Genomic DNA, 22,513 nt, shown 5'->3' with positions numbered 1-22,513 from the left:
CTTCTTTCCTACAAGGAAATAGACAAGGAAAGTCAACACCCGGGGAGGAATTCTGGTTTTCCCTTTACCATTCCTGGGAGCACAAAAGTGAAAAATCACCACGGGGAGGAATCACAAACACCAGCTCTTTCCTCCAAGATGTAGAATGAGCTCTGGTGGAATGTGTCCTCGAGCTACAGAGAGAGTCATTTTCTAGGATCCGGAGAGGAGACAGAAGAGACTCCTGGCAGGTATGCAGGAAGAAAGGTATCTCACCTTTATTAAAGGAATAACGGTAAATGAAAGTACAGTTACTGTGTCAAGACGATCTCTTAATTGGCTGACATATAATCATACCTGGGAACTTGTGGGCTCCGGCTACTCGGCGCCTACCCTTGCGGGACTTGGCCATGACTGCCCACTGACGTCGGTGGGCGTTCTCTCTGACAACGGTGGGCGGTCCCACTGACGCCAGTGGGCGGTCCCGCCTGTTTTAGTGACATTGAGATTACAATCCTGTAGTGATGTGAAAAGGAAATGCAAACGTACCGTCAGTATCTCGGTGTGAAATATAAAATTTCGCCCCAGCAAGCTTTTTGTTGTTGTCATTGGCCCTCTAGGGACATCCATACCTGCAAACTCTCCGGGTTTGATCTCCCGGTGAAGCACCGCTTCTCTGGGTCAAGACCCGAATACTCCGGGTTGCCGGGTCATGACACGCCCCGCTTATTTTCTTGGTGACATCAGCGGAAACGCCCCCGATGCCAGCGGGCAGTCCTGGCTGCGTCCCGCAAGGGAAGGCTCCGGGTAGGCGGAGCGCAGAAGTTCCCAGGTATGGGGACATCTTTTCGTGACATACCTGGTACGCCATTGACCACAAAGGGGTTAAAAGAAAACCCATGTCACATTGAATTTTATCAGTTTATTCCTCCCCAGTAGAGGCGGGGCGGGGTCAGCTCTGTGTGTCCACAATACGATCAAACTCAATGGTCCCTGGGAAACATGGCTGATCTGGTCGCCCTTCCCAGCCATTATTTATATTACCCGATAGAGGAGCGCCAGGAACAGGGAGATAGCCCAGGGGCATAACAAGAAACCCCAGGGCCCCGCTGCGAAAATTGGCCCTGGGCCCCACGGCTTTACCAAGCAACATGTCCCACAATGCAAACAAACAGCTTGTGAGAGCTTCCAAGCACCTTATCAGAGACATCCTAACCACCAAACACTCTGCTTGTGTCATCATTACCCCCAAATAACTTGTCTGTGCCTTCTTTGCGCCTTGCAACATACACTCTGGCACACAAACGTAAACACACTTACACTGGCGGGAAATTATATATCGACATTTTTGCTCACATACATACCACCTCCTTCTGAACGCACTCAGGACTGTCCTACAAAAAACAGGTCAGTTGGGAGATATGCAAGCCTCTAACACCCCCCGCTTTCCCTGCGCTGGTCAGTAATATATGAAATGTTTGTGTTTCCTGGAGAAATGGCTGATGACGTCACTCCAATAAATCTGGGGTAAAATCCAGAATATTAACAACAGCCCCGCCGGAAATGAGCGGACTTTCACTTTCACTTTCTGGCTCTCACAACCTTCGGTGCTTCCCTCTGCCCGGTAACTGTTGATACGCAGAGGATTTAATTTTCTATTGGTCTGAGTTCCTGCTGCACCCAATCAGCGCAGAGCTCCTGACTCAGAGGGGGTTTCCGGTTGACTCGGGCTGTTAGTTCGGGATCAGTCTGTGTTATTCCCGCTCCGGGGCTCCGATATCTCCGCATACAGGGGTGTAAAGATGTGGCCCCTGCTGCTCATTGTGGGGGTGTCCGGGGTGTATTGTGGTGAGTATAATGGGGAGGGGTCCCCGGCATACAGAATGTGTATAGAGTGTAAGCTCTGCGGGTCAGTCTGTCTCTGACGTGTCTGTCTGTCTCAGGTCACTCTCTCCAGTATTATTACACCACGGTCTCGGCTCCGGGACACGGGCTGCCGGAGTTCTCTATACTCGGGTATGTGGACGGGATCCAGATACTGAATTATAACAGCGACCGCGGCCGGGCTGTTTCTGACGCTCGGTGGATGGAGAAAGAGGGACCGGAATACTGTGAGAGACAGACACTGATCGGCAAAAGCAAAGAGGCTATAGCTAGAAGATATGTGACGACAGCAATGAGCCGCTTCAACCACACCGGAGGTGAGACCCAGCACTGTATCCACTACAACAGTAGCTCCCAGCACTGTATCCACTACAACAGTAGCTCCCAGCACTGTATCCATTACAACAGTAACTCCCAGCACTGCATCCACTACCTCAACGGTAGCTCCCAACACTGCATCCACTACCTCAATGGTAGCTCCCGGCACTGCATCCACTGCCACACCCGTAACTCCCGGCACTGGATCCACTGCCACACCAGTAACTCCCCGCACTGGATCCACTGCCACAATGGTAACTCCCCGCACCGAATCCACTGCCACACCGGTAACTCCCCACACTGGATCCACTACCACAACCCCCATGTCGCACACACTGACCGTGTGTAAACGAGTGCCGCTCTTTGCAGGTTTCCATTCCTACCAGGAGATTTTTGGCTGTGAGCTGAGGGATGACGGCAGCACCGGGGGGTACGATCAGGACGGATATGACGGGGAGGATTTCCTCGTCCTGGACACCGAGCGGTGGGTTTATGTTCCGGCCGTTGCTGAGGCGGTGATCTCCGCACAGAGATCGAACAGTCCGGAGGAGCGAGAGAGAATTAAGAATCTCCTGGAGATCGCGTGTATAGAAGACCTGAAGAAATTCATCGAGAACGGACGGGAGGAGCTGGAGCGGAGAGGTGAGAGCGGGGGGGAGGAGCTGGAGCGGTAGGAGAGTGAGGAGCTGGAGCGCGGGGGTGGGGGGTAATGGTTCCTGGGGGCTTCATCTGGTTTATAATTTCATTCTCCATACCGGGTCCCACCAGCCTCTCCTGAGTTTGTTATTAACTGTTTATCTTCTGCATGCCTCCCAACTGTCCTGCTATGTGCAGAGCAGTCCTGATTTGGACAGCTTTTGCTCCAGGTGTCTTGGGACAAAAATGGAGGGAATATAAAGTAGGCGGAGTTACACAGTGCAGCGTGGTATCGGTACCCTGTGGCTGGACCCCATTGGCCAGCGCTCTGGCTGTGTATATCTCTCACATACACACAGAGTAAACACAATGCTGCCAATGCACAGTCCGCGGACCCGCATGTGACGGGACAGGGCCCAGTAAACAGAACTGTCTGGGTGAAAATGTTTCGCCCCTCCTCTTATGGGAGCCGAAAGCCTCCCGGGAGCTCCTGAGTAAATCTGCAGAACCTTCAGAGCGGCAGCGCAGATATCTGGGAGAAGTAAATAATTCAGACACACACAAGGTCTTCATTCTCAGTCACTTCTCAATTCATTCATTGTTGCGAGTGGGTTTAAATACAAAATCTGAATATCAATTTAGGAAAAAAGAAAAAGCCTGAATGTAAGACGACCCTATAGGAAAAAAGTTTCACCAGTAAATGTTAATTCATGTAAACTTTTTTTTTTTTTTTTTGTTTTAATAAAAGCTATGATGGAGAAAAATATTTTTTATTTAATTCCTTTTATTTTCCAACCTGCCCCCCAGTTATGCACATCTGCCCCAGAAATGCCTTATACCCCCTATATGCCACTGGGCCCCATGATATGCCTTTTAACCCTCTAAATGCCACTGTGCCCCATGATATGCCGTTTAACCCTCTATATGCCACTGTCTAACAAGACTTGTCTACGTTGGCAAAAGTGTCTACAACAACATGTATATTTAAAAAAAATTGGTGTTCATTTAAATTCCATATTTACACCGGGTAAATTCGGGGCTGTTGGCAACTATCCTCTATCCCGCTCAGCTCTACCTCCGTCTACCTGCTTTTCTGGAGAGAGGTGGAGCTCGGTGAGACCAGAGAATATATACTGCGCATGCTCTGACACTCTACCAACCAAGCTCCGCCTCCCAGCGCTCCAATTCACCCAGAGTAGAAGTTGGGCGGTACTGATGCATGTTTACATCCCCTGACCGTGTTAACCCATTATGTATCTGAGCAGTTTTACGGGTATATAAATTATCCGCAGCCGGTATAAACAGGAAAAATACCAAAATATATTCATTAACCTGATTTGGAAACCGCCCGATATTTCTGTCATTTTCATTTATTTTAAGTTGTTTTTGGTTTTTATTTATTGTGTTTAACCCCTACCTAACCCTGTCCAACAATTCCCCCACTGACTACACCATATCAACTAAAAAGTGAATATAAAAATAACCCCTTAGGCTCAAGTTAGAAAAGTGATATAATTGAAAAAAATCTATATTTTATTTTTATTAAAGCCGGGAATTTTGGGAATCTCCGTTTTCTCACAGTTTCCGTCTCTCCAGCTCGTGTTCAAAGTGATCTTATTACCATAGCAACCAATGAAATGCTTCCTCTGATTGGACCATTAATGACTCTGCCCCAGAATCATTTATACCCCCTGTATGTTCTAGTAGAGGAACCAAAGTGGCAGCGCTGAACACGCATGGGGTGATGCAGGGGCATAAAGCACTAGCAGGGGCCACACATCCGGATGGGGCAAATGTTCTAAACTGCCCCATTAACCATTATTTTACCCTTTCTGTGATCTCAGTTGCCCCGGAGGTGAAGGTTTCAGCCCAGACTTCAGAGGGGGCCACAAAGCTTCACTGCCAGGTGTACGGGTTTTACCCCCGCGATGTGGACGTGAATTGGAAGAGGAACGAGATAGATATTCCCTCGGATGAGGCCAAACAGGTTCTCCCCAATACCGACGGCACTTACCAGATCAGGGTCACCGTGGAAGTGACTCCAAAAGAGGGGGACAGTTACTCCTGCCACGTGGACCACGGCAGCCTGGAAGAGCCACGCATTGTGATGTGGGGTGAGTGTCGCAAGGAGAGGGGTAATTACCCCAACACTTACATTACATTCTCAGATTGCCCCCCGACTGATATCTCCTGTTTTGTGTCACTCAGATCCGAGGAAGGGCGGAAGCAGCAGCGCCGTGTACATCGTCATTGGAGTCGTTGCAGGGATCGCTGTCGCTGCTGCTGTTGGGTTTATATTATGGAAGAGGAGAGGTTCGCGAATTACTGCTTCTGAATACTCTATAGAGGCTTCTTCACATGACATCACTAATAATTCTGATTGTATATGACAGGGAGTGTCACCTTATCACCATAGCAACCAATAAAATAACACTTCTGATTGGCTATTCCTCTGGTTGCTATGTAGTTAGACCACTTTTCATGCTTTTGCACCAGAATTCCTTCTACGTAACCCCAGTATTCATTATTTTTAAATCTGTTTATTATATTTTTTCTCCTTTATTTCAGGCACACGTCCCGTTTACACCCCGACTGGCAGTAAGTAATCCGTTCGTCTCTCGGTTTATCTGTAATTTTTAAACAGATCCATGTTTTGCCTCCAGAGGGCGCTGTTATACTAAAGGGAATCCGTCCTCTCCCTGCCTATTCAGTAACAGCGTTGCCTCCACCAATGAAACTTCATTGACTAAAGGGGTATTTCGTGTGGCCGTTACAGTCACAGCTTTCCATGTTCTAACCGGTACAGTGTGTTTCTGTGTTAAGGTAGAATTCCCTCCTGAGCGGCCCATCTATAGCCGCCCCGACCCCCCCCAGCAGACACCCTTGCAGTGCAAAAATATTTAGATGTTGGGGTTGGAACCTAGTGGAGGGTCCGTGACATACTTTTGCTGGTGCCCTGGCTATTGTCAGTGTGGCGGTGGGGGGCAGCGTCACTCGGGGGTCACGTGTCTGAGCTGCATGCGCTGTGTCTTCAGATAACTCTGGTGGGTTATGGGCTGTGGGGGCAGGAAGGGGGGGGTGCCTTGTGTCTAAAAGCCCCGTTTGAGGGAGAGGGGCAGTGCCACGCGCCACATACCTGTGCTGGATATCTAATTAGTGATGGGAAGATTGGCGTCAAATATATAACAAATATTTTTTTTCTTTTAAGCGTCAGATGGGACTCCAGCCGCATCCACGACGTAAATGTAAGTCCGTAATGATAACGGGAAGATGTTTTTTGTCTTCATATGAGGAGAGCCTGATCCGTGTTCAATAATTCAGTGATTCTGGGAAAATCAGAGCAGAAAGAGACCTCCGAGCCCAAATATTTATAGTATAAACCGTGTAACTACCGTATTGGCTCGAATATAGGCCGCACTTTTTTCCCCCACTTTAAGTTTTTAAAGTGGGGGTGCGGCCTATATTCGGGCTCTAGCGCCCGACGCCCGGGACATGCAGTCCCGGGCGCCGGGCAGGCAGCGGGGTTAAGATACAGATCCCCCGCAGCGGTGCAGGGGACCTGCATCCTTCTCCCCGATACGCTCAGACAGCCTCCCCTGCCAGCACTTCCCACGGGGGGGGGGTGCCGGCACGGGAGGTTATCTAAGCGTTTTACCTCTGCCCACCCCCGACTTACCGGAGCAGACTCCCGGGTGTCTTGCGGGGCCGGCGGGAGACATTTACGCAATACGCAAATGCAACTTCCGGTAACGGTACCGGAAGTTGCATACGCGTATTGCGTAGATGTCCCTCGCCGGCCCTGAAGACACCCGGGAGTCTGCTCCGGTAAGTCGAGGAGGGGGGGCAGAGGAGGACAGCGGCAGCGTATCGCGGGGAGGGAGGACAGCGGCAGCGTATCGCGGGGAGGGAGGACAGCGGCAGCGTATCGCGGGGAGGGAGGACAGCGGCATCGGATCTCGGGGAGGGAGGGCAGCGGATCTCGGGGAGGGAGGGCAGCGGATCTCGGGGAGGGAGGGCAGCGGATCTCGGGGAGGGAGGGCAGCGGATCTCGGGGAGGGAGGGCAGCGGATCTCGGGGAGGGAGCGCAGCGGATCGCGGGGAGGGAGCGCAGCGTATCGCGGGGAGGGAGGACAGCGGCAGCGTATCGCGGGGAGGGAGGACAGCGGCAGCGTATCGCGGGGAGGGAGGACAGCGGCAGCATATCTCGGGGAGGGAGGACAGTGGCAGCGTATCTCGGGGGGGAGGACAGTGGTAGCATATCTCGGGGAGGGAGGACAGTGGCAGCATATCTCGGGGGGGAGGACAGTGGCAGCATGTTTTTTTTGGTGCTTTTTTAAAGAAAAAAAACTTTTTCTTTAAAAAAGCACCAAACTTTTAGGGTGCGGCCTATATACGGGGGCGGCCTATATCCGAGCCAATACGGTATATAGACATCCAGAACACGAGCCGGGCAGAGCGGCTCCATTATTACTCCTATTAGTTACGCGTCATCCTGCTGGCGCAGAACCTGCTTTCCAGAGAACTTTCTACAGATCTACATAAAAAAATCTGTTCCGTGCGATTGATCTGCGAGCGCCGTCTCACAATTTATTTATATTAAATGAGGGGTCGCGTACTTTTCTACTGGGAGACGATAAAACAAACCACCTTAAACTGGTTTCAGTTTCTAAACCCTCCATGTTTGTTCTCCTTTTCTTATTACAAATCAGACTGGAAATGTTGTTACTGATGATGTCGCTCTGCTTACGCCGTTGGGGTCTTTCTATTATCCAGTTTTTTTTTCCTGTTTTTGCTTGCATTTCTGTTTTTGCTTGGATTTCTCTATTTCTCACGTTCGGATCAATTCATGTCTTTTAATTATTATCTACAAACACTACTTAATTCTACTTTTATGCATTTTATTATAAAGCATTTTTCAAACATCCAAATAATTAAAGTGCAGCCTCGGATTATTTTCCACTCTTCTTTCAGTTTTACTAATATTTGCATTATTAAGGAAATGAATAAGTGAAGTAAGTTTAAGGCGACACATTAATGTATTCTCCATGTCTTTGCAGCTCCGCAAACAGAAGGGATCCGTACCGGGAATTCCGTGTAGGAGACAGGAGAAAATCCCCCGCCTGGTGCCGGCCCCTGCGTCCACTTCTTATAACTCACAGAAATCAATAGCTTTTATGGGAAATCAATAGCCTTTTTTTTATAGAAATCAAAAGCTTTTATAGGAATTGCTTAAAGTCGTATAATCTGCTTTATACTTGCAAATATACTCATATAAATACCTGGGAACTCTCCGGGTCAACACCTGAATCCTCCGGGTCGCGGGGTCTTGACATGGCCCACCCGTTTCCCCTTTAAATAGGGATATTTCCCATGATGTCAGTGGGCAGTGTTGGCCGCGTCCCTCTAGAGTAGGCTCTGGGTAGCCGGAGCCCAGAAGTTCCCAGGTTTGTTCATATACAGTAAGTTTTAGTGGGTGATTCACTGCTTTGCTACAATAAGGTACTCGGTAATATTGTTTGATCATTTTAATTGTTTTGCGAATTCCAAATCATAGAAAGTTTGTTGCCGTTTGGGCCTCGTTATCTATAAATAAGGGTAAAATATGGGGGTCTCGCACTGTAATAATCTCCTTTTGATGAGAGATATGTAAATGAGGACAAACTCAGTGAATATTTTGGATCAGTCGTTACGGAGGAAGAAGAAGGGAAGGAACCTCAGACAGAAAGCACTGAGACGCGTAAAACATGGAGGATTCCGGGGTTCTGGCGACTGCAGACCAGTAAGCCTTACATCAGCAGAGGAGAAATGAATGGAAACCGGGATTGTTCAAAATCTGAATGTAAATGGATTGAAAGCTCAGAAACCGGTTGGACCCTCATAGAAAACTCATAAATAAACTGCAGGGTTTGGTGTTAAAATCGCTTTCTGACAAGAGACAGCTTGTAGTTGATGGCGATTGTTCAGAGGAGGCCCTTCTTACTAGCGGGGGACCTCAGGGACCTATTTTTTTTTTTAATAAAAAACATTACAGGTGGTCTCGAAGATAAGGCGCGTCTTTTCAACAATACAGAGGTCTGTAAGCCATTGGCTGATGGTAAACGGGATCTGTGATCAACAGACGAGATGGGGTTTGGAAATAATTATTTTAAGAGTTTAAGGATTGGGGGGGTGACAAATTGATTATTTTTGTGATGTTTAGATCTGTTTATAACGCAATAAAATGATTACAATAAAATATATATAAAAGTTCTACCCTCTTTTTTCAGTAATTGATTTGGTTAGAATTGGCTACTCATGTGAACTTGGCTTTGTTTCATCGCGATTAGTTGACTTGTTGCTGAGGAAGCCTAGCGATCCGTCTGTTTACAGAAATGGTTTAGGTTTGTGGGTTGAGATCCCAATTCTTGCTCATCTGGGTGTTTAGACGGATGCATTAGTAGCAAAATCAGACCTCAGGGTATTGGGGACGGTCATGGAGACCCCCATCCCCAGAAGGAGGGCGACTAAAATAGGAGACTGTTTTCAGGATGAAAGACTGAGGGAGCTCAAAATGTCCAGCTTGGGAGAGACTAGAGAGAGAGAGAGGTGATGGGAGAGAGACATTCAAATACATAAAGGGATTAAAGTACAGGAGAGAGGTTTATTTCAATGGAGGAGAGAGGTTTATTTCAATGGAGGAGAAATGTTAGAACGAGAGTCCATAATCTAAAGTAGAGGGTCAGAGGCTGAACATCACCCGTTAGTAAAGGGCCCAACCCCTAAAAATCCCTCCAGGCTTTACATTAGGCACTATAGTATACGTGTCCAACCTACGGCCCTCCAGCTGCTGCAAGACTACATGTCCCATAATGCTTTCAGCTAAGGGGCTGCCTGAGTAGTATGGGAGATGTAGTCCTGCAGCAGCTGGAGGGCCGCAGGTTGGACAGCCCTGCTATACGTTCGGGTAGGAAGTGATCTCCCGGCATCCGCCAAACTCAGATTCGCCCATCAGACTTCTAGATACTGCTAGACTTCTGTCATCTCGAGCCGGTCTGCCCGTTCTCCTCTGACAGCCACAAGGCATTTTCATCACACGACTGCCGCTCGCTTTCATATTTTTCTTAAATATGAAAAGATAGTTTACATGTAAATTAATATTTACTACTAAAACGGTTTTCCTATAAGGTAATACCCAGAACCGCACATCGACACATACACTGCCCTCACACACGCCTGCCCATAAACACATATACACACATATACACATACACTGCCCTCACACACGCCTGCCCATAAACACACATACACACAAACACACACCCTGCCCCTACGCATTATATACCGGTGTATATATATATATATATATATATATATATATATATATACACACATATATATATATATATATATATATATATATACACACATATATCTGTAGGTTCAGGTCCTCCTTTGCTGCTCCCTGGCGCTCAGCATCAATTGCCGCCGAACAGTGATAGGAAGGTCTGACGTGACAGACGGTTTACCTTCCGTTAAAATTACAATTCGTTCTTTACTAAGTTTGCATCGAGAGAAAAAAATTGCACCTGACATATTGCGCTCCTTCACCAGCTCTGTGATTGGCCAGTATTGCTTTCAAGCCTCGTTCTCACTCTCATCGCGCGTACGGAGTTTTTCTTCTTTCTGATTGGATGTTATGTGCTGGAACGCATTTGCGTTCCACGGTGAGTGAATTTCCTGTTCTCATGGCACGGCTCTCGTTTGTTCGGTGTAGGGGACAGGATTGAGGTGACCTGTGAATAAAACTTAAGGTCAGAAGCGGAAACGACAGGAGGAAGTGATTTTATAGTATTAATGCGGGCGGGGGAGGCCGAGAGAAAAAGCTGCCATGTAGAGGAGTGAGAGAGGTCTGGCTGTGCGGTAAAATGCAGTGGGGTGAGAGGTCAGGCTGTGCGGTAAAGTGCAGTGGGGTGAGAGGTCAGACTGTGCGGTAAAGTGCGGTGGGGGTGAGAGGTCAGGTCATGTGGTAAAGTGCAGTGGGGTGAGAGGTCACCGATATTTTGCAGTGCTCCAGTATAAATAAAATCTATGACTGAGAATCGCCGTCTTGTTTCTTTAGCAAAGTAGCTTTATAACTATTTTTGAGGTTCAATAAAATGCCAGCCATTTCCAAACGTATTTTTTTTTTTTTAAGAAAAGCCACTTTTTACAGAAATGCTGCATCGGGGAGATGTATTCTAAACACAACATACGCGAGCTGCGTCCGTCCCACGGACCGAACTCATTCATAGCGAAAGTTCCCACGGTTCCCGAGTTTAAAGCCCAGGCGTCCGTCGCACTCACCCTGATCTCCCGTTATCTCACCAGGTCTTCATCCTTCTCCCATGATCCGCCTCGTTACAGGCACCAACCGCAATGGCTTCCAAATATACCCCCGCAGGGGGGCTTCAAGCCTCAGGGACCGAATTAGAAGAGAAGAACGAAAGCAAAGGCAACAGAATCTGCAGGAGGAGAGAGCCGCTCAGGTATCTGCCTTCATACTGTGACTATTATTTATAGTTTTATATAGCGCCGTCATATTCCGCGGTGCTGTACAATGGGTAAAGAGTACATAACAAGTGGTGCATAACATAACACTTTGACTTACAGAAAGAAGAGGTAAGGCCAAAGGAGCTCACAATCAAGATAAAATGCCTCCCATCTCGGAAATGACTCTTTCTTTTCTTTTTTAGATTTCTTATTTTGTTTCCGCTAATAATACAATTTTAAACGCAGTGGTTACTTTTCTCCCAAGAATTGTTTTTCAGTTCTGGGTAACCGGGTTCCGGACAAATTCAAATATACAGGAGAGATTAACTGACAATATAATTACACCGATATTTACATCTAGTGGGTGACTTTCGGGGCTTTTGAAACTTCATGAAGCTGGAAAGTCCTTTCTTTACGGTGTTTGTCCATTTTTTTTACTGGCAGGTTATTTCCACCAAAGGTCAGCACTGGAAGGAGAAAGAGGTGATAAAGTATGAAAAGCACACAGAGCCGGGAGACAAGAAAGGTTAGCATGGTGGAGAGAAGGCTTCCCCACGCTATTTACGCGGCCATTCGTACTGCCTAATAACCGATTATGTCTGTTCTAACAGATACGTCCGCGCCTCTTCCTCCTTCCTATAGCCCCGGCTATGTTGAGGCTGCGTGGTATTCCTGGTGGGTTAAACAAGGATTCTTTAAACCAGAGGTCCAGGTGAGTGCGGAGGCTTTGAATGTATTTCTCTTTTAGTTCTGATGGATTAGGTTTATCTGCAAAGCTTTTAGCTTTTTCCTAGCAGGGGTTAAATCCTGAACCCTGCCATCATGGGGTATCTGAACCTCACGCATGCGCAATGTACCCAGCTATTCTGCCCTCCTGGTAGAAAGCAGCAGCAGCTTTTTGAATCGGATGAGCGACTTCACTTGGCTTGTTTCACGGAGAGGAACGCGGATTTCCTTGCTGAAAAAGTTTCATTTAATGTCCGTTTAATTATTTTCAGAAAATCCAGCCGCATGCTACTCAAGAAACCTTCGCTCTTTGCATCCCTCCACCAAATGTCACGGGTTCCCTGCATCTTGGACATGCACTGACTGTGGCCATTGAGGACTCGCTTGTCCGCTGGTGAGTGCGTTTATTTATTTTAGCACCATCAGCGCAGGCTTAGCTTGAAAAGCCACAAATCTACATAAAAAATAAAAGTTGTATTGATATTCTTTATTATTTATGCCCATTTGTTTCCTTTATATTTTGTTATTATATATATATATAATTTATTTATTTATTTATTTTTCCGTTATATAATTCTATTAGTATTTGCTGAACTAATGGATGGAGTCATTTTATTCCGTTTTACTCTTTTTGTTCTCATTATGTCATCATGTAATGCTTGAAAGTTCAAAATGTTAACAATTAAAATAAAAAATAAAGTTTATGTATATAGATATATTTAATATGAAAATGGACCAACTTATTATTAGGTTTAGACTTTGTGAAGGGCAGAATATAATAATAGCTCCAATTACTGAAGTGGGTCAGCCAGCGTGGGTAAGTTAGGTGTTCTAAAGTCCACTAATTTATAAGAGGATCCTGAGATAGATTGTATATGGATTTGTATGCAAGTAATAAATTATTAAATGTAGAATCGTAAGTTACGACGTGCATACGTTTTGTTTTATTTCTTTACAGGAGGAGAATGAAGGGTCAGAAGGTCTTATGGGTTCCCGGTTCAGATCATGCTGGAATTGCAACACAGGTCAAGCCAACATTTCCCAACTCACTTTTGGGTTTATTTACTTAGTTTGCAGGATAGTAATAGTGTGGTAGATAAGTGGAACAGCCTCTCAGCAGAAGTGGTAGAGGGTAATACAGTAAAACATGCATGGGATAGGCATACGGCTCCTGAATCTAAGACGAGACCAACGACTGATTAAGGTTTGAGTCATTACAGCGGGAGAAACAGGCAGGCTAGATGGGGGCCGGATGGGTCTTATATGAATTATATGGGCCGGCTCCAGGGAGTTTCTCCTGCGATAGGAAATTGGACAAAGTATTGGTCTGGTATAATGCAAAGGTTTTCTCATTGATTGAACAATGCAGTATTCAGGGCCAGCTCAGCTCTTTTTATAATGGTAGAGGTGAAGACCGGACTCCACGAGGAAAGTCATGCTTAGTGAACGTTCCCCTGTCTCTTCTGTCTCCAAAGGCCGTGGTGGAGAAGAAGTTGTGGAAAGAACAAAGTCTTTCACGCCATGATCTCGGTCGGGAGAAGTTTTTGGAATCCGTCTGGGAGTGGAAGGAAGAGTGAGTGCGTGCGCCGCCCCCCGGATCGTTCTGTTGTTACCGTTGCAGACGTGTTTGTATCGCGTGTGATGTCAATGATAATGTTTTGTCTTTTCAGGAAAGGTGATAGAATTTATCATCAGCTCAAATCCCTTGGCGCTTCCTTGGACTGGGAGAGGAGCTGCTTCACTATGGATGAAGTAAGTGTCCGTCATCAAGGCCGTTCCTGCGGTGTCACCCGGCAGGGGGAGGGACAGACTCGAACCCCCCTTTTGTCAGTGTGACCCCCCCAGAGGGAGGGGCAGATTCCAAGCCCCCTTCTGTCTGTGTGACCCCTCGGGGGAGGGACAGACGCCCAAACACTTCTGCTTGTGTCACCCCACAGGGGGAGGGGCAGACTCCCAGCTTTTTTTATTCTCATTGTTGATATCCTTTACGTTGTAGACATTTTCCCGGGCGGTTACCGAAGCGTTTGTCCAGCTATATGACGATGGTTTGGTTTCTCGTCGGCGACGTCTCGTGAACTGGTCCTGTACTCTACGCTCTGCTATATCTGATATAGAGGTGAGGCCATAATACACACAACGCTTTAACAAGTCACACGACAGCGCTCGCTTCTCGGCAGGATAACTGTGTTTCCACAATGCTTATTTTATTTTTTATTCGCAAAGTGAGTGAAGGAGGAAGCACGGTTCAGCTTGGAATCGGAACACTCCAGTTAGTCGTGTCCGGAATAAGCATACGTAAATGGCTCAGCGAGTGCTCCACAGACAGAGCCACATTTTTATTTCCACAAAGCTGTAAAGCCATGCTGAATCTTCAAATATATGTAAACGTCATCATGTCGTCTTGTCTGACAGATATGATCGTGGCAGCAGAGGTACTGCTATACTTGCTGCATTGAAATACATAGACACACATGCATACGCAGATATGCAGCCCATTAAAAGGGACATGCCTGTGCATTCACACATACATAACACCAGCTTCCGTACACATGGATCCAATCTCCTTATTCTCCCGTCTTGTCCCTATGCAGGTGGAGAGCCGACCCCTGACCGGGAAGACGAACCTCTTTGTCCCAGGCTACCAAAGAAAGGTTCCCTTTGGCCTCCTGTTCAGCTTCGCTTATCCCACAGAGGAGGGAGGTAAAACATCCAAGACACCGTTCGTTATTCTCATAGACCGTCCCTTACTCGCCACCTCTGTGTAATATCCCCTCTCTCACCCCCGGCCAGGTGACGAGATAACTGTAGCCACCACTCGACCTGAGACCATGTTGGGCGATACAGCGGTGGCCGTCCACCCAGATGATTTAAGATACCTGGTGAGTTTGGGGGACTTGTTGGTCCTGAGAAGATGTGATGAGGCTGTATAAGCCAAAGAAAAGCTTAGAAAGGCAGGCGATGAATGTGTTGTAGGACTAATGCACGATCTCTCTTTATTTTAAAGTTTTATCCGCTGTTTTGTAGATTTTAGTTGAGACATAGCCTAGAAATAGTGCCCCCCAATATTTGACATTAAATCCAGGTATACAGTACAAGAAAAGGATTTTTTTTTTTTTTTTTACAATTTTAGAGATTTCATGGAAAAAGGCTACGTCACCCGTTTTCAGGGCGTTTAATCCCAGTTGTTACCCATGAACTTGTCAACCCTGAGTTTGGCACAGGTAATTATTCTTCTACGTCGTTCTTCGCTCATGTAGATATGAGAATGAATAAACCCGCCTCCCGTGTATCATCGTCGCGGCCGTGGTCAAGAGATTCCGTACCGTACCGTAATGAGAAGGGGCGAGGGCCACAATCGGGGTATTAATGCTAATAAGGATGGCTAATAATAGAGAAGCCCTCTCCTAAATCTGCCGGTTGCTTGCAGGAGCCGTAAAGGTGACTCCTGCCCACAGCCTGGTGGATTTCGAGATGGCGCAGGCTCTTTCGCTACCCATGGTGTCTGTGATTGGGGAGGACGGAGCGATGACGGAGGCTGCCGGAGACTGGATTCAGGTTCGCATCTCCCTCTGCGTATCTCTATGTAACCCCCGCGGTCTCTCTCTCTCTCTCTCTCTCTCTCTGCACCTCTCTAATTCCACCGCTGTGTGTCCTGCAGGGGGTGAAGAGATTTGATGCGCGGGAACAAGTTCTCTCTGCGCTAAAGGAGAAAGGTCTTTACAGAGGGGACTGTGAACATGCGCTGCTCCTTCCCATCTGCAGGTAAGGCAGCTACAATCTGCAGCACGCTTCTCTTTGCTGTGTTATATGCGCCTTGAATTGAGTCCTTACATGAACCCCCACACCAGGCGTCTATCTCTATGCATTCTAAAGGGTTTTTTTCTTCCAAAACTTTTTAATTTTAAGTAGCCGGCAAATGAAATCGTACCTTAGTCAATATGAGCCAGAAACATCATGCTGCTCTGAATCCAAAATGTGGAACGTTTCCTTTGCACTTTAAGGATTCCACTTGGTAAAATACGAATAAGGGGGCTTCTCATTTCCAGCTGTTCCATGGGGTCCCTGGTTTGCACGCAGCCGCTACTCCCTACGTAGCATGAAACTGCATAGGGAACGGCATGAGTCGGAGAGGTCCTCGTACTTTGTATTGCATCTCTTTGGATATTTCTGTGTTAACGTTCATATAGACTGAGGTATATCGATCCCCCTTTCCCAGCCGCTCCGGCGACGTGATTGAACATCTGCTGAAAAGCCAGTGGTTTGTCAATTGCGATGATATGGCGCAAAAGGCTCTAGAGGTAAGAGACGCCAAAACCCTTTCCCTCTTTCTACCCCTGTCCCCAGCCCTTTTAACCCTTTACACTCCTTTCCTCCCCTAGGCTGTGGATTCGGGACGTTTGAAGATGACCCCATCGTATCACCAGAAGAACTGGAGGAACTGGCTCTCGAACATAAGGTGTCTCACAACGGATATCTCTGCATCTTACTAGAATTGACCGTAGCCCGTACCTTCCGGCATGCAGACCCTCAGAGTTCCTCAGAAATAAAAGCGTCCACCGAAAATTGCTTCCCGTGGATAATTATATCCATAAATAATAATCTTGTATTAGAGGGGGGCTTGTTCTGTGGACCCTCCTATTTGTGAAAGTAGTCATAGAAGCATCCCGTGGTGTAAGCGTACCGTGAGCTAGACATGTATGTTTTGTGGGATTGTATGTGCACTTGATTCACATGTTTTATGATGATAAAAAATCACCTTTATAATTTACCTTTTTTATTTAAAGCGATTGGTGTGTTTCACGTCAGCTTTGGTGGGGACATCAGATTCCGGCTTATTCTGTGACGGTTCAGGGGACGCGGCCGGAGCAGGTAAACCGAGGCGCCATGCAATCATCTTGTGTTGCTATAAATTGCTTATTTGCCGCATTATTCAGAGCAATAATGCGGCAAATATATCTGTATCTCATGCTGCACAGGGTTATAAAATACACAGTCCGTACTGTCTCATGTCAACAAGCCCTATGATATTAAAGCAGTCTGTTGATTTATTGGTTTTTACGGGTCTTAGAACCTCTGTGGTGAGACTGAAGGATTCTGGGTAGCTGCCCGCAGCGAGGCAGAAGCCAGAAGAAAAGCAGCTGAGACTTTGGGGAGACCAGAGGAGGAACTTCTTCTAAAGAGAGGTGAGAATCGGTTGTTGAGGAGCTTAACAAATTGTTTTTTTTTGTTCGTTTCTTTTATACAGTTAAAAAATGTTGTTTGAAATGAACTCCGAGAAAGCAGGCTGCACGTTTCGGATTACAAGCTGCTTTCCGGTCCGGTCTTGCCTGCCTGCACCGCTGTATAGTTCTAGACGGTCGCTCTCAGCTCTCGGGAGCTGCCTGGAAACGCCAGGCTTTAAAGCTTCATGTGAAAGAAAAAAAACTTGATAAAAATATTCCAGCTGCACCTTTTATATAAAAAAGTAAAAGCATCTTTATACAATTATATATATATATATATATATATAATTATTACTTCTACAGCTGTGCATTATGGATGTAGTGAATCTAAAGTCCTTTTTTTGTGTTGTTGGCTTTTGTGTAACGTGACGTTCAGCTCTTGTATGTTCATTTCTAGATGAAGATGTTCTTGATACTTGGTTCTCATCAGCTCTTTTCCCCTTTGCCATGCTGGGCTGGCCAGAGCACGTAAGTTTATGATATATACTACTCGTTATGTCTTGTTTACCCATTGTACATTGCTGCGGAATATGATGGTGCTATATAAAACAATAAATAATAATTCCTTATTCCCTATAGTGAGTTGGTACGGCATGCATTGTGCTGTTTGGAGCCCTTGGCTTGTTTAATGTGAACTTCAGTCCTTCATACCCTGCAATGTCTTTTTATTTTTGCTCCGTTGCAGACCCAGGATTTCCAAGCGTTTTATCCGAATTCCCTTCTGGAGACCGGGAGCGATTTGCTGTTCTTTTGGGTGGCTCGGATGGTAATGTTGGGGGAGCAGCTTACGGGACGCTTACCGTTCAGAGAGGTAAACCTTTTTCTATACCTTTTTCTATATACGTTTGGTGAGAAGGAGGATGCGCTCCGGATGAGAGATGGGGACGTTTTCTGTCTGTACTTTCAGGTCCTCCTGCACTCTATGGTCAGAGATGCCCACGGTAGGAAGATGAGCAAATCTCTGGGCAATGTACTTGATCCTCTAGATGTGATGACTGGAATATCGTTGGAGGTAATACCGTCTGTTTGTAATAAGAGCGCCTGCATGTTCCATGGCGGTGTACATTAAATACCAACCATCAGGGGTGGTTACACTGAGACCCTGCTGATAAAAGCTCATGCTCTGCGGGCGTTTAAGGGACATAAAGGGAATTTTGGGGCACAAAAGTGGGTATTGGTACGGAGGATACGCTGATCGACCCGTCACATGGGTAACCTGTATCCTCTTCTGTCGCTGTGATACGAACCACGATGAGCTCTGCGGGCGTTTAAGGGACATAAAGGGAATTTTGGGGCACAAAAGTGGGTATTGGTACGGAGGATACGCTGATCGACCCGGAACATGGGTAACATGCATCTTCTTCTGTCGCTGTGATACGAACCACGTTCTGCCATTCGGGACATGGACCGTTTTATGATATTGGGATAAACGCCGCCGTATATCACCAGATCATGTGGAGGTCCCGCTTCGACAATTACCGCTATCTGACATCATCGCTTTTTCAGGGTTTGCAGCAAAAATTAAAAGACGGGAATTTGGATCCTCGGGAGTTGAAAGTGGCAGAAGCTGGATTGGTGAGTTTTTATTTTATTTTATTTTAAATGAATTGAGGTAATAATCACATTCGTAACATTGTGTTTTTTTCATTTTAATAAAATGACATTTTAAGCACATGGTTTCGCCCCCGTCTCCACTGCTATCTCTTTTCACAGCTGAAAGACTATCCGCGGGGGATCCCGGAGTGCGGGACGGATGCTCTGAGATTCGCTCTTTGCTCCTACAGAGTCCAAGGTGATTCTCTATTGGCAGTATGGCAGCTAAAAGCCAAGAATAATCTTTTATAAATTTTAATTTCTGGCCCCAACGAAGGCCATTGAGCCAAAATGTGGACATAGCATTTTTGGATTTTTTTTTTTTTAGGGTGTGCGCTGTTCTCTTGGTTTAGTTGTTTGACGACTGGCCGGCTTTGATCCCGGTTAGAGTTTATGTCCGTAATCCGTAAAGCGTAGAAAGGCTTACCGTGTTTCTCCGTTTGTTTAAGGGGATGACATTAACCTGGATGTTGCTTCGGTCCTTGCTGTTCGCCATTTCTGTAACAAAATCTGGAACGGGGTGAAGTTCGTGCTTTCTGCTCTTGGCGAGGATTTCGCTCCCGTCCCCATGGAAGAGGTAATTTCCCCAAACAGGATCGAATTAAAACCCTTTTAGGAAATCATTGGTCTGATTATTGGATCTATTGGGATCGATATTGATACTTTTGTTACATTAATCACCCTGCTTGCAAGACACCAATCCGCTTAAAGGGGCAAATAGATAGAGATGGTTGGGCAGAATGTCCCCCCCATGTGTTTGCAAAAGGAATACAATGGAAATTTAAAGGGACCTCAGCCATCATATGCATCAAAGTGCATGGCATGACTGGAGTGCCGCTTTAACCCCATCATCATTGCCTCCATAGCATCTGGAGGTAACATGCTTTTGCCAATAATTGTAGGATCGAGTGCAGTTTGGGTAAATGAATTTATCATTCCCATTTATACATAATATTTTTGCCAATAACCCCTGGCATGCTGGCATCAGTAAGGACGGAGGCTTCGCCCAGCTGCTGACACTCTCTCCTATCGTGACTGTCCCAGCTCAGGCCGTGCGCTCCCGTGGACCGGTGGCTGCTGGACCGTTTGCGGCAGCTGACGGAGGAATGCGAGAGGAGACTTCAGACCTACGACATTCACGTTGCCGCCGGAGCCATCCAGGCGTTCTGGGTGCAGATTTACTGTGACGTCTATTTGGTGAGTGACGGTCACCACGGTGAACAGGGGACCAATTAAAAATGTATCTTAATTGGTGAAATAACTTTTTTTTGTTTTGTTTATTTTTTTCTAATTTTGTTTCGATTTACTTCTCCACTCGTAAGGAAGCCGTGAAACCCGTCTTAAAGGGACCTCATGCTTCTGATGCTCGCCAAGTGCTCTACCGGGGAGCAGAACTAACGCTCCGTCTGCTCTCCCCATTTACACCTTTCTTATCGGAAGAGCTATGGCAACGACTCCCCTCGGCCGATGTAATACGGGCGCCTAGTGTTTGTGTGGCCGAATACCCCAGCCCCCTTCACACGGTAAGCAATAACTATACGGAGTCCAAGTATTGACAAGTGTTGCAGTGGAAGGGCATCATCGTGTTTCCCTGCGTTCAGTTTTTGTGTTCTTGGGACGTCTGTAAGTGAGAGGGGGACATGACCCCAAAATACGAGGACCTTACACGGGTCATTGCTGTGTGTATTTGGTTTTAGTACATATTGCATGACACATTTACTTTGTTGTTTGGGGCAGAGGGATGCTGACAGTGACCTGGAATCTCCGTTATTGTGACTGTAAGCTCTTATGCCAAGGCTTGGGAGTAATCACTAGGAAGCTCCCCCCCCCAAAACCAATTTGTACCTGTGTTTTTTATTTTTTATTATTTATGCTACCTCCACTATTTGCTTATTTGCGTGGTCACCGTTACCAGGACATCCCCAGCCTGCCCCTGGCAAGTGCTGATTGGCCGGGCATTAGCTCACACAGTAACGCAGCTAATTAAATTGGGCTTTCTATGCAGGCTCATTGGCTGTACCCCGAGGAAGTCCGCCAATTTGACTTCGTCCAGTCCGTGATCCGAACGCTGCGCAACTTAAGAAGCGAATACAATATGACCAAGGCACGACCGGAAGGTAAATAACGTGGGATTGTCTGGTATACAGGCCTATGTTTACATGTTAGTCCGCCATTTTAAATGAGACAGAACAGGAAATATTTAACATATTTAATAATTTGTCTCTTGTCCCCTCTTCCCACATTTACCCCAATGTGTGTCTCTCTCTCTCTCTGATGTCTATCTTGCCCCTTTTGTTTTCATATTAGTCCATGTCTTCTGCTCCCTACAAGAAGATCTCCAGTCTCTCCAGGCGTTCCTCGCACCACTCCAGACTCTGTCCCTCTCTGGTCCCCTTCATCTCCACCTGTCACAGGGAGAACTTCAGCACGGTGACCCTCCTGGGTGGGCCATAGGAGAAGTGACTGAAAACTGCCATGTTCATCTAAATCTGCAGGTCTGTGACACCTTCCCATTCCTCTCGCGTGTTGGTTTTCTAGGAACCATCAACATTGTTATCCAATCAGAACAACAAGCTCTTCGGAACTATGATTGAGTCTTATTCCACTCCAATTAGACCCTTTTTTCATTGTAGAGTAGCTGTATAGGGCGATACTGTGGAAACGTTCTAAATATGGAGCAGCCCAACAATTCTACTGGTTTCCATGGTGATTGATTTACCTTTTTAGAATGTTGCCCCAGGAATGCTATTTATGCATTTGGCCCAGTGCCTGTCTGCCGGTTCCCATGAAATGTAATGGAAGAATGTCTTTTGCAAGACACAAGTAATCCCGTGGCGAGGATGGACTGCCAAAGACTGTCTAACTGTCTCCATGGGCCAGGTGTCACAATTGATGCATATTGCTTAGGAACCTCTACGTGTTTATGTATCTCTCCTGAGGTCGTGGCTCCCACTTGCGATACACAACGTGAATGTTGGCCCCCTTTCAGAATTCACATTCTCTGCTCTGTCTCTTGCCCAGGGTCTTGTTGATCCTCCTTCAGATCTCATCAAATTGAAGTCCAAGCATCAGAAGTTAAAACGCGAGCTTCAGGAAAAGATGAGGAACAAGACAGAAGATACTGAGGTATACGTCTCTGGCTAGTTCTGTCCTTGCAGGTTGTCTACTTGTTATCGGGGTAAAAGTTTAATCCTGAGGGCTTTAAAAGGAGCCGCTCATTCTAGCTCACCCTATTTCTGATAAGAAGCTATTGTTTGTCCAATTACCCCAACGTCACTTAACATAGAGCGTGTGAATGAAGGGCCTGCCTAAGTTGTTATATCCATAGTGCTCTGGGTTTAGTGATTTTTATTTTTTGGTGAAAGCCACTAAAGAATAAATATCTTTCTCTGCTCAATTTCTGTACAGGACAAGTCTCTTCAGCAGAAAATCTCTAGAATCCAGCGTACCATAGAGACTTTACAGCGCATGATAGGAGATGGAAACACTTTGCAACCATAAAACTCCATAGTGACGCCGTGTGGTCACTGTGTGTATTGCAGGCTATTTTATCCAGTGTTTGGCATCCTGGGAGCAATGTACTATAAATTACTGTGAAAGTAATAAAACAAAGATTTTACAATTTTTTTCATCTTGTCACTCAAGCG

The 22,513-nt window shown here is 46.4% G+C and overlaps 3 protein-coding genes across 8 annotated transcripts in view; all 3 read left to right on the top strand.

The window, feature by feature from the left end:
• Positions 1 to 9,066, top strand: part of LOC128503210 (class I histocompatibility antigen, F10 alpha chain-like) — a 70,471-nt gene extending 61,405 nt beyond the window's left edge. The window contains exon 6 of the mRNA XM_053473257.1: positions 8,527 to 9,066. The gene's annotated coding sequence lies outside the window, so the exon portion shown is untranslated. The remainder of the gene's footprint in view (positions 1 to 8,526) is intronic.
• LOC128503195 (class I histocompatibility antigen, F10 alpha chain-like) lies at positions 1,697 to 9,066 on the top strand. Of its 4 annotated transcripts, none has more exons than XM_053473240.1 (8): positions 1,697 to 1,827; positions 1,923 to 2,195; positions 2,551 to 2,823; positions 4,662 to 4,931; positions 5,026 to 5,125; positions 5,384 to 5,415; positions 6,026 to 6,062; positions 7,875 to 9,066. In XM_053473240.1, the coding sequence occupies exons 1-7, from the start codon at positions 1,782 to 1,784 to the stop codon at positions 6,058 to 6,060; spliced, it is 1,029 nt and encodes a 342-aa protein (XP_053329215.1). In that variant the 5' UTR covers positions 1,697 to 1,781; the 3' UTR covers positions 6,061 to 6,062; positions 7,875 to 9,066. The 4 variants fall into 4 exon arrangements, with proteins under 4 accessions (XP_053329215.1, XP_053329213.1, XP_053329212.1 ...); XM_053473238.1 differs by having other exon boundaries at positions 5,026 to 5,130; positions 5,386 to 5,415; XM_053473237.1 differs by lacking the exons at positions 5,384 to 5,415; positions 6,026 to 6,062; positions 7,875 to 9,066 and having other exon boundaries at positions 5,026 to 5,300.
• A 1,441-nt stretch (positions 9,067 to 10,507) lies between these two features.
• Positions 10,508 to 22,498, top strand: VARS2 (valyl-tRNA synthetase 2, mitochondrial). Of its 3 annotated transcripts, none has more exons than XM_053473208.1 (30): positions 10,508 to 10,520; positions 11,164 to 11,321; positions 11,770 to 11,851; positions 11,937 to 12,037; positions 12,324 to 12,445; positions 13,010 to 13,076; positions 13,527 to 13,624; positions 13,722 to 13,803; positions 14,048 to 14,167; positions 14,643 to 14,751; positions 14,842 to 14,930; positions 15,182 to 15,272; positions 15,479 to 15,606; positions 15,710 to 15,813; positions 16,268 to 16,349; positions 16,431 to 16,507; positions 16,836 to 16,920; positions 17,120 to 17,234; positions 17,671 to 17,741; positions 17,959 to 18,084; positions 18,181 to 18,285; positions 18,780 to 18,848; positions 18,987 to 19,065; positions 19,316 to 19,443; positions 19,911 to 20,063; positions 20,189 to 20,389; positions 20,872 to 20,983; positions 21,174 to 21,361; positions 21,888 to 21,992; positions 22,275 to 22,498. In XM_053473208.1, exons 2-30 carry the CDS (start codon positions 11,181 to 11,183, stop codon positions 22,365 to 22,367), a joined length of 3,123 nt encoding a protein of 1,040 aa, XP_053329183.1. In that variant the 5' UTR covers positions 10,508 to 10,520; positions 11,164 to 11,180; the 3' UTR covers positions 22,368 to 22,498. The 3 variants fall into 3 exon arrangements, with proteins under 3 accessions (XP_053329183.1, XP_053329181.1, XP_053329182.1); XM_053473206.1 differs by lacking the exon at positions 10,508 to 10,520 and adding an exon at positions 10,529 to 10,607; XM_053473207.1 differs by lacking the exon at positions 10,508 to 10,520 and adding an exon at positions 10,630 to 10,703.
• Positions 22,499 to 22,513: the final 15 nt, after the last annotated feature.

The sequence above is a fragment of the Spea bombifrons genome, chromosome 8 (assembly GCF_027358695.1).
Source record: "Spea bombifrons isolate aSpeBom1 chromosome 8, aSpeBom1.2.pri, whole genome shotgun sequence".
NCBI lineage: Eukaryota > Metazoa > Chordata > Amphibia > Anura > Pelobatidae > Spea > Spea bombifrons.
This window is presented reverse-complemented; position numbering and strand designations above follow the sequence as displayed.

What these genes read in the sequence shown, in the direction of transcription:
- LOC128503195 (XM_053473237.1), top strand. Translation starts at nt 1,782, where the DNA reads ATGTGGCCCCTGCTGCTCATTGTGGGGGTGTCCGGGGTGTATTGTG. An exon ending in CGGAGGTGAGACCCAGCACT is followed by an intron (nt 2,196 to 2,550) that starts GTATCCACTACA and finishes CGCTCTTTGCAG; the next exon opens with GTTTCCATTCCTACCAGGAG. An exon ending in GCCACGCATTGTGATGTGGG is followed by an intron (nt 4,932 to 5,025) that starts GTGAGTGTCGCA and finishes TGTGTCACTCAG; the next exon opens with ATCCGAGGAAGGGCGGAAGC.
- VARS2 (XM_053473208.1), top strand. Translation starts at nt 11,181, where the DNA reads ATGATCCGCCTCGTTACAGGCACCAACCGCAATGGCTTCCAAATATAC. An exon ending in TGGCGCAAAAGGCTCTAGAG is followed by an intron (nt 16,350 to 16,430) that starts GTAAGAGACGCC and finishes TTCCTCCCCTAG; the next exon opens with GCTGTGGATTCGGGACGTTT. An exon ending in AACTGGCTCTCGAACATAAG is followed by an intron (nt 16,508 to 16,835) that starts GTGTCTCACAAC and finishes TTTTATTTAAAG; the next exon opens with CGATTGGTGTGTTTCACGTC.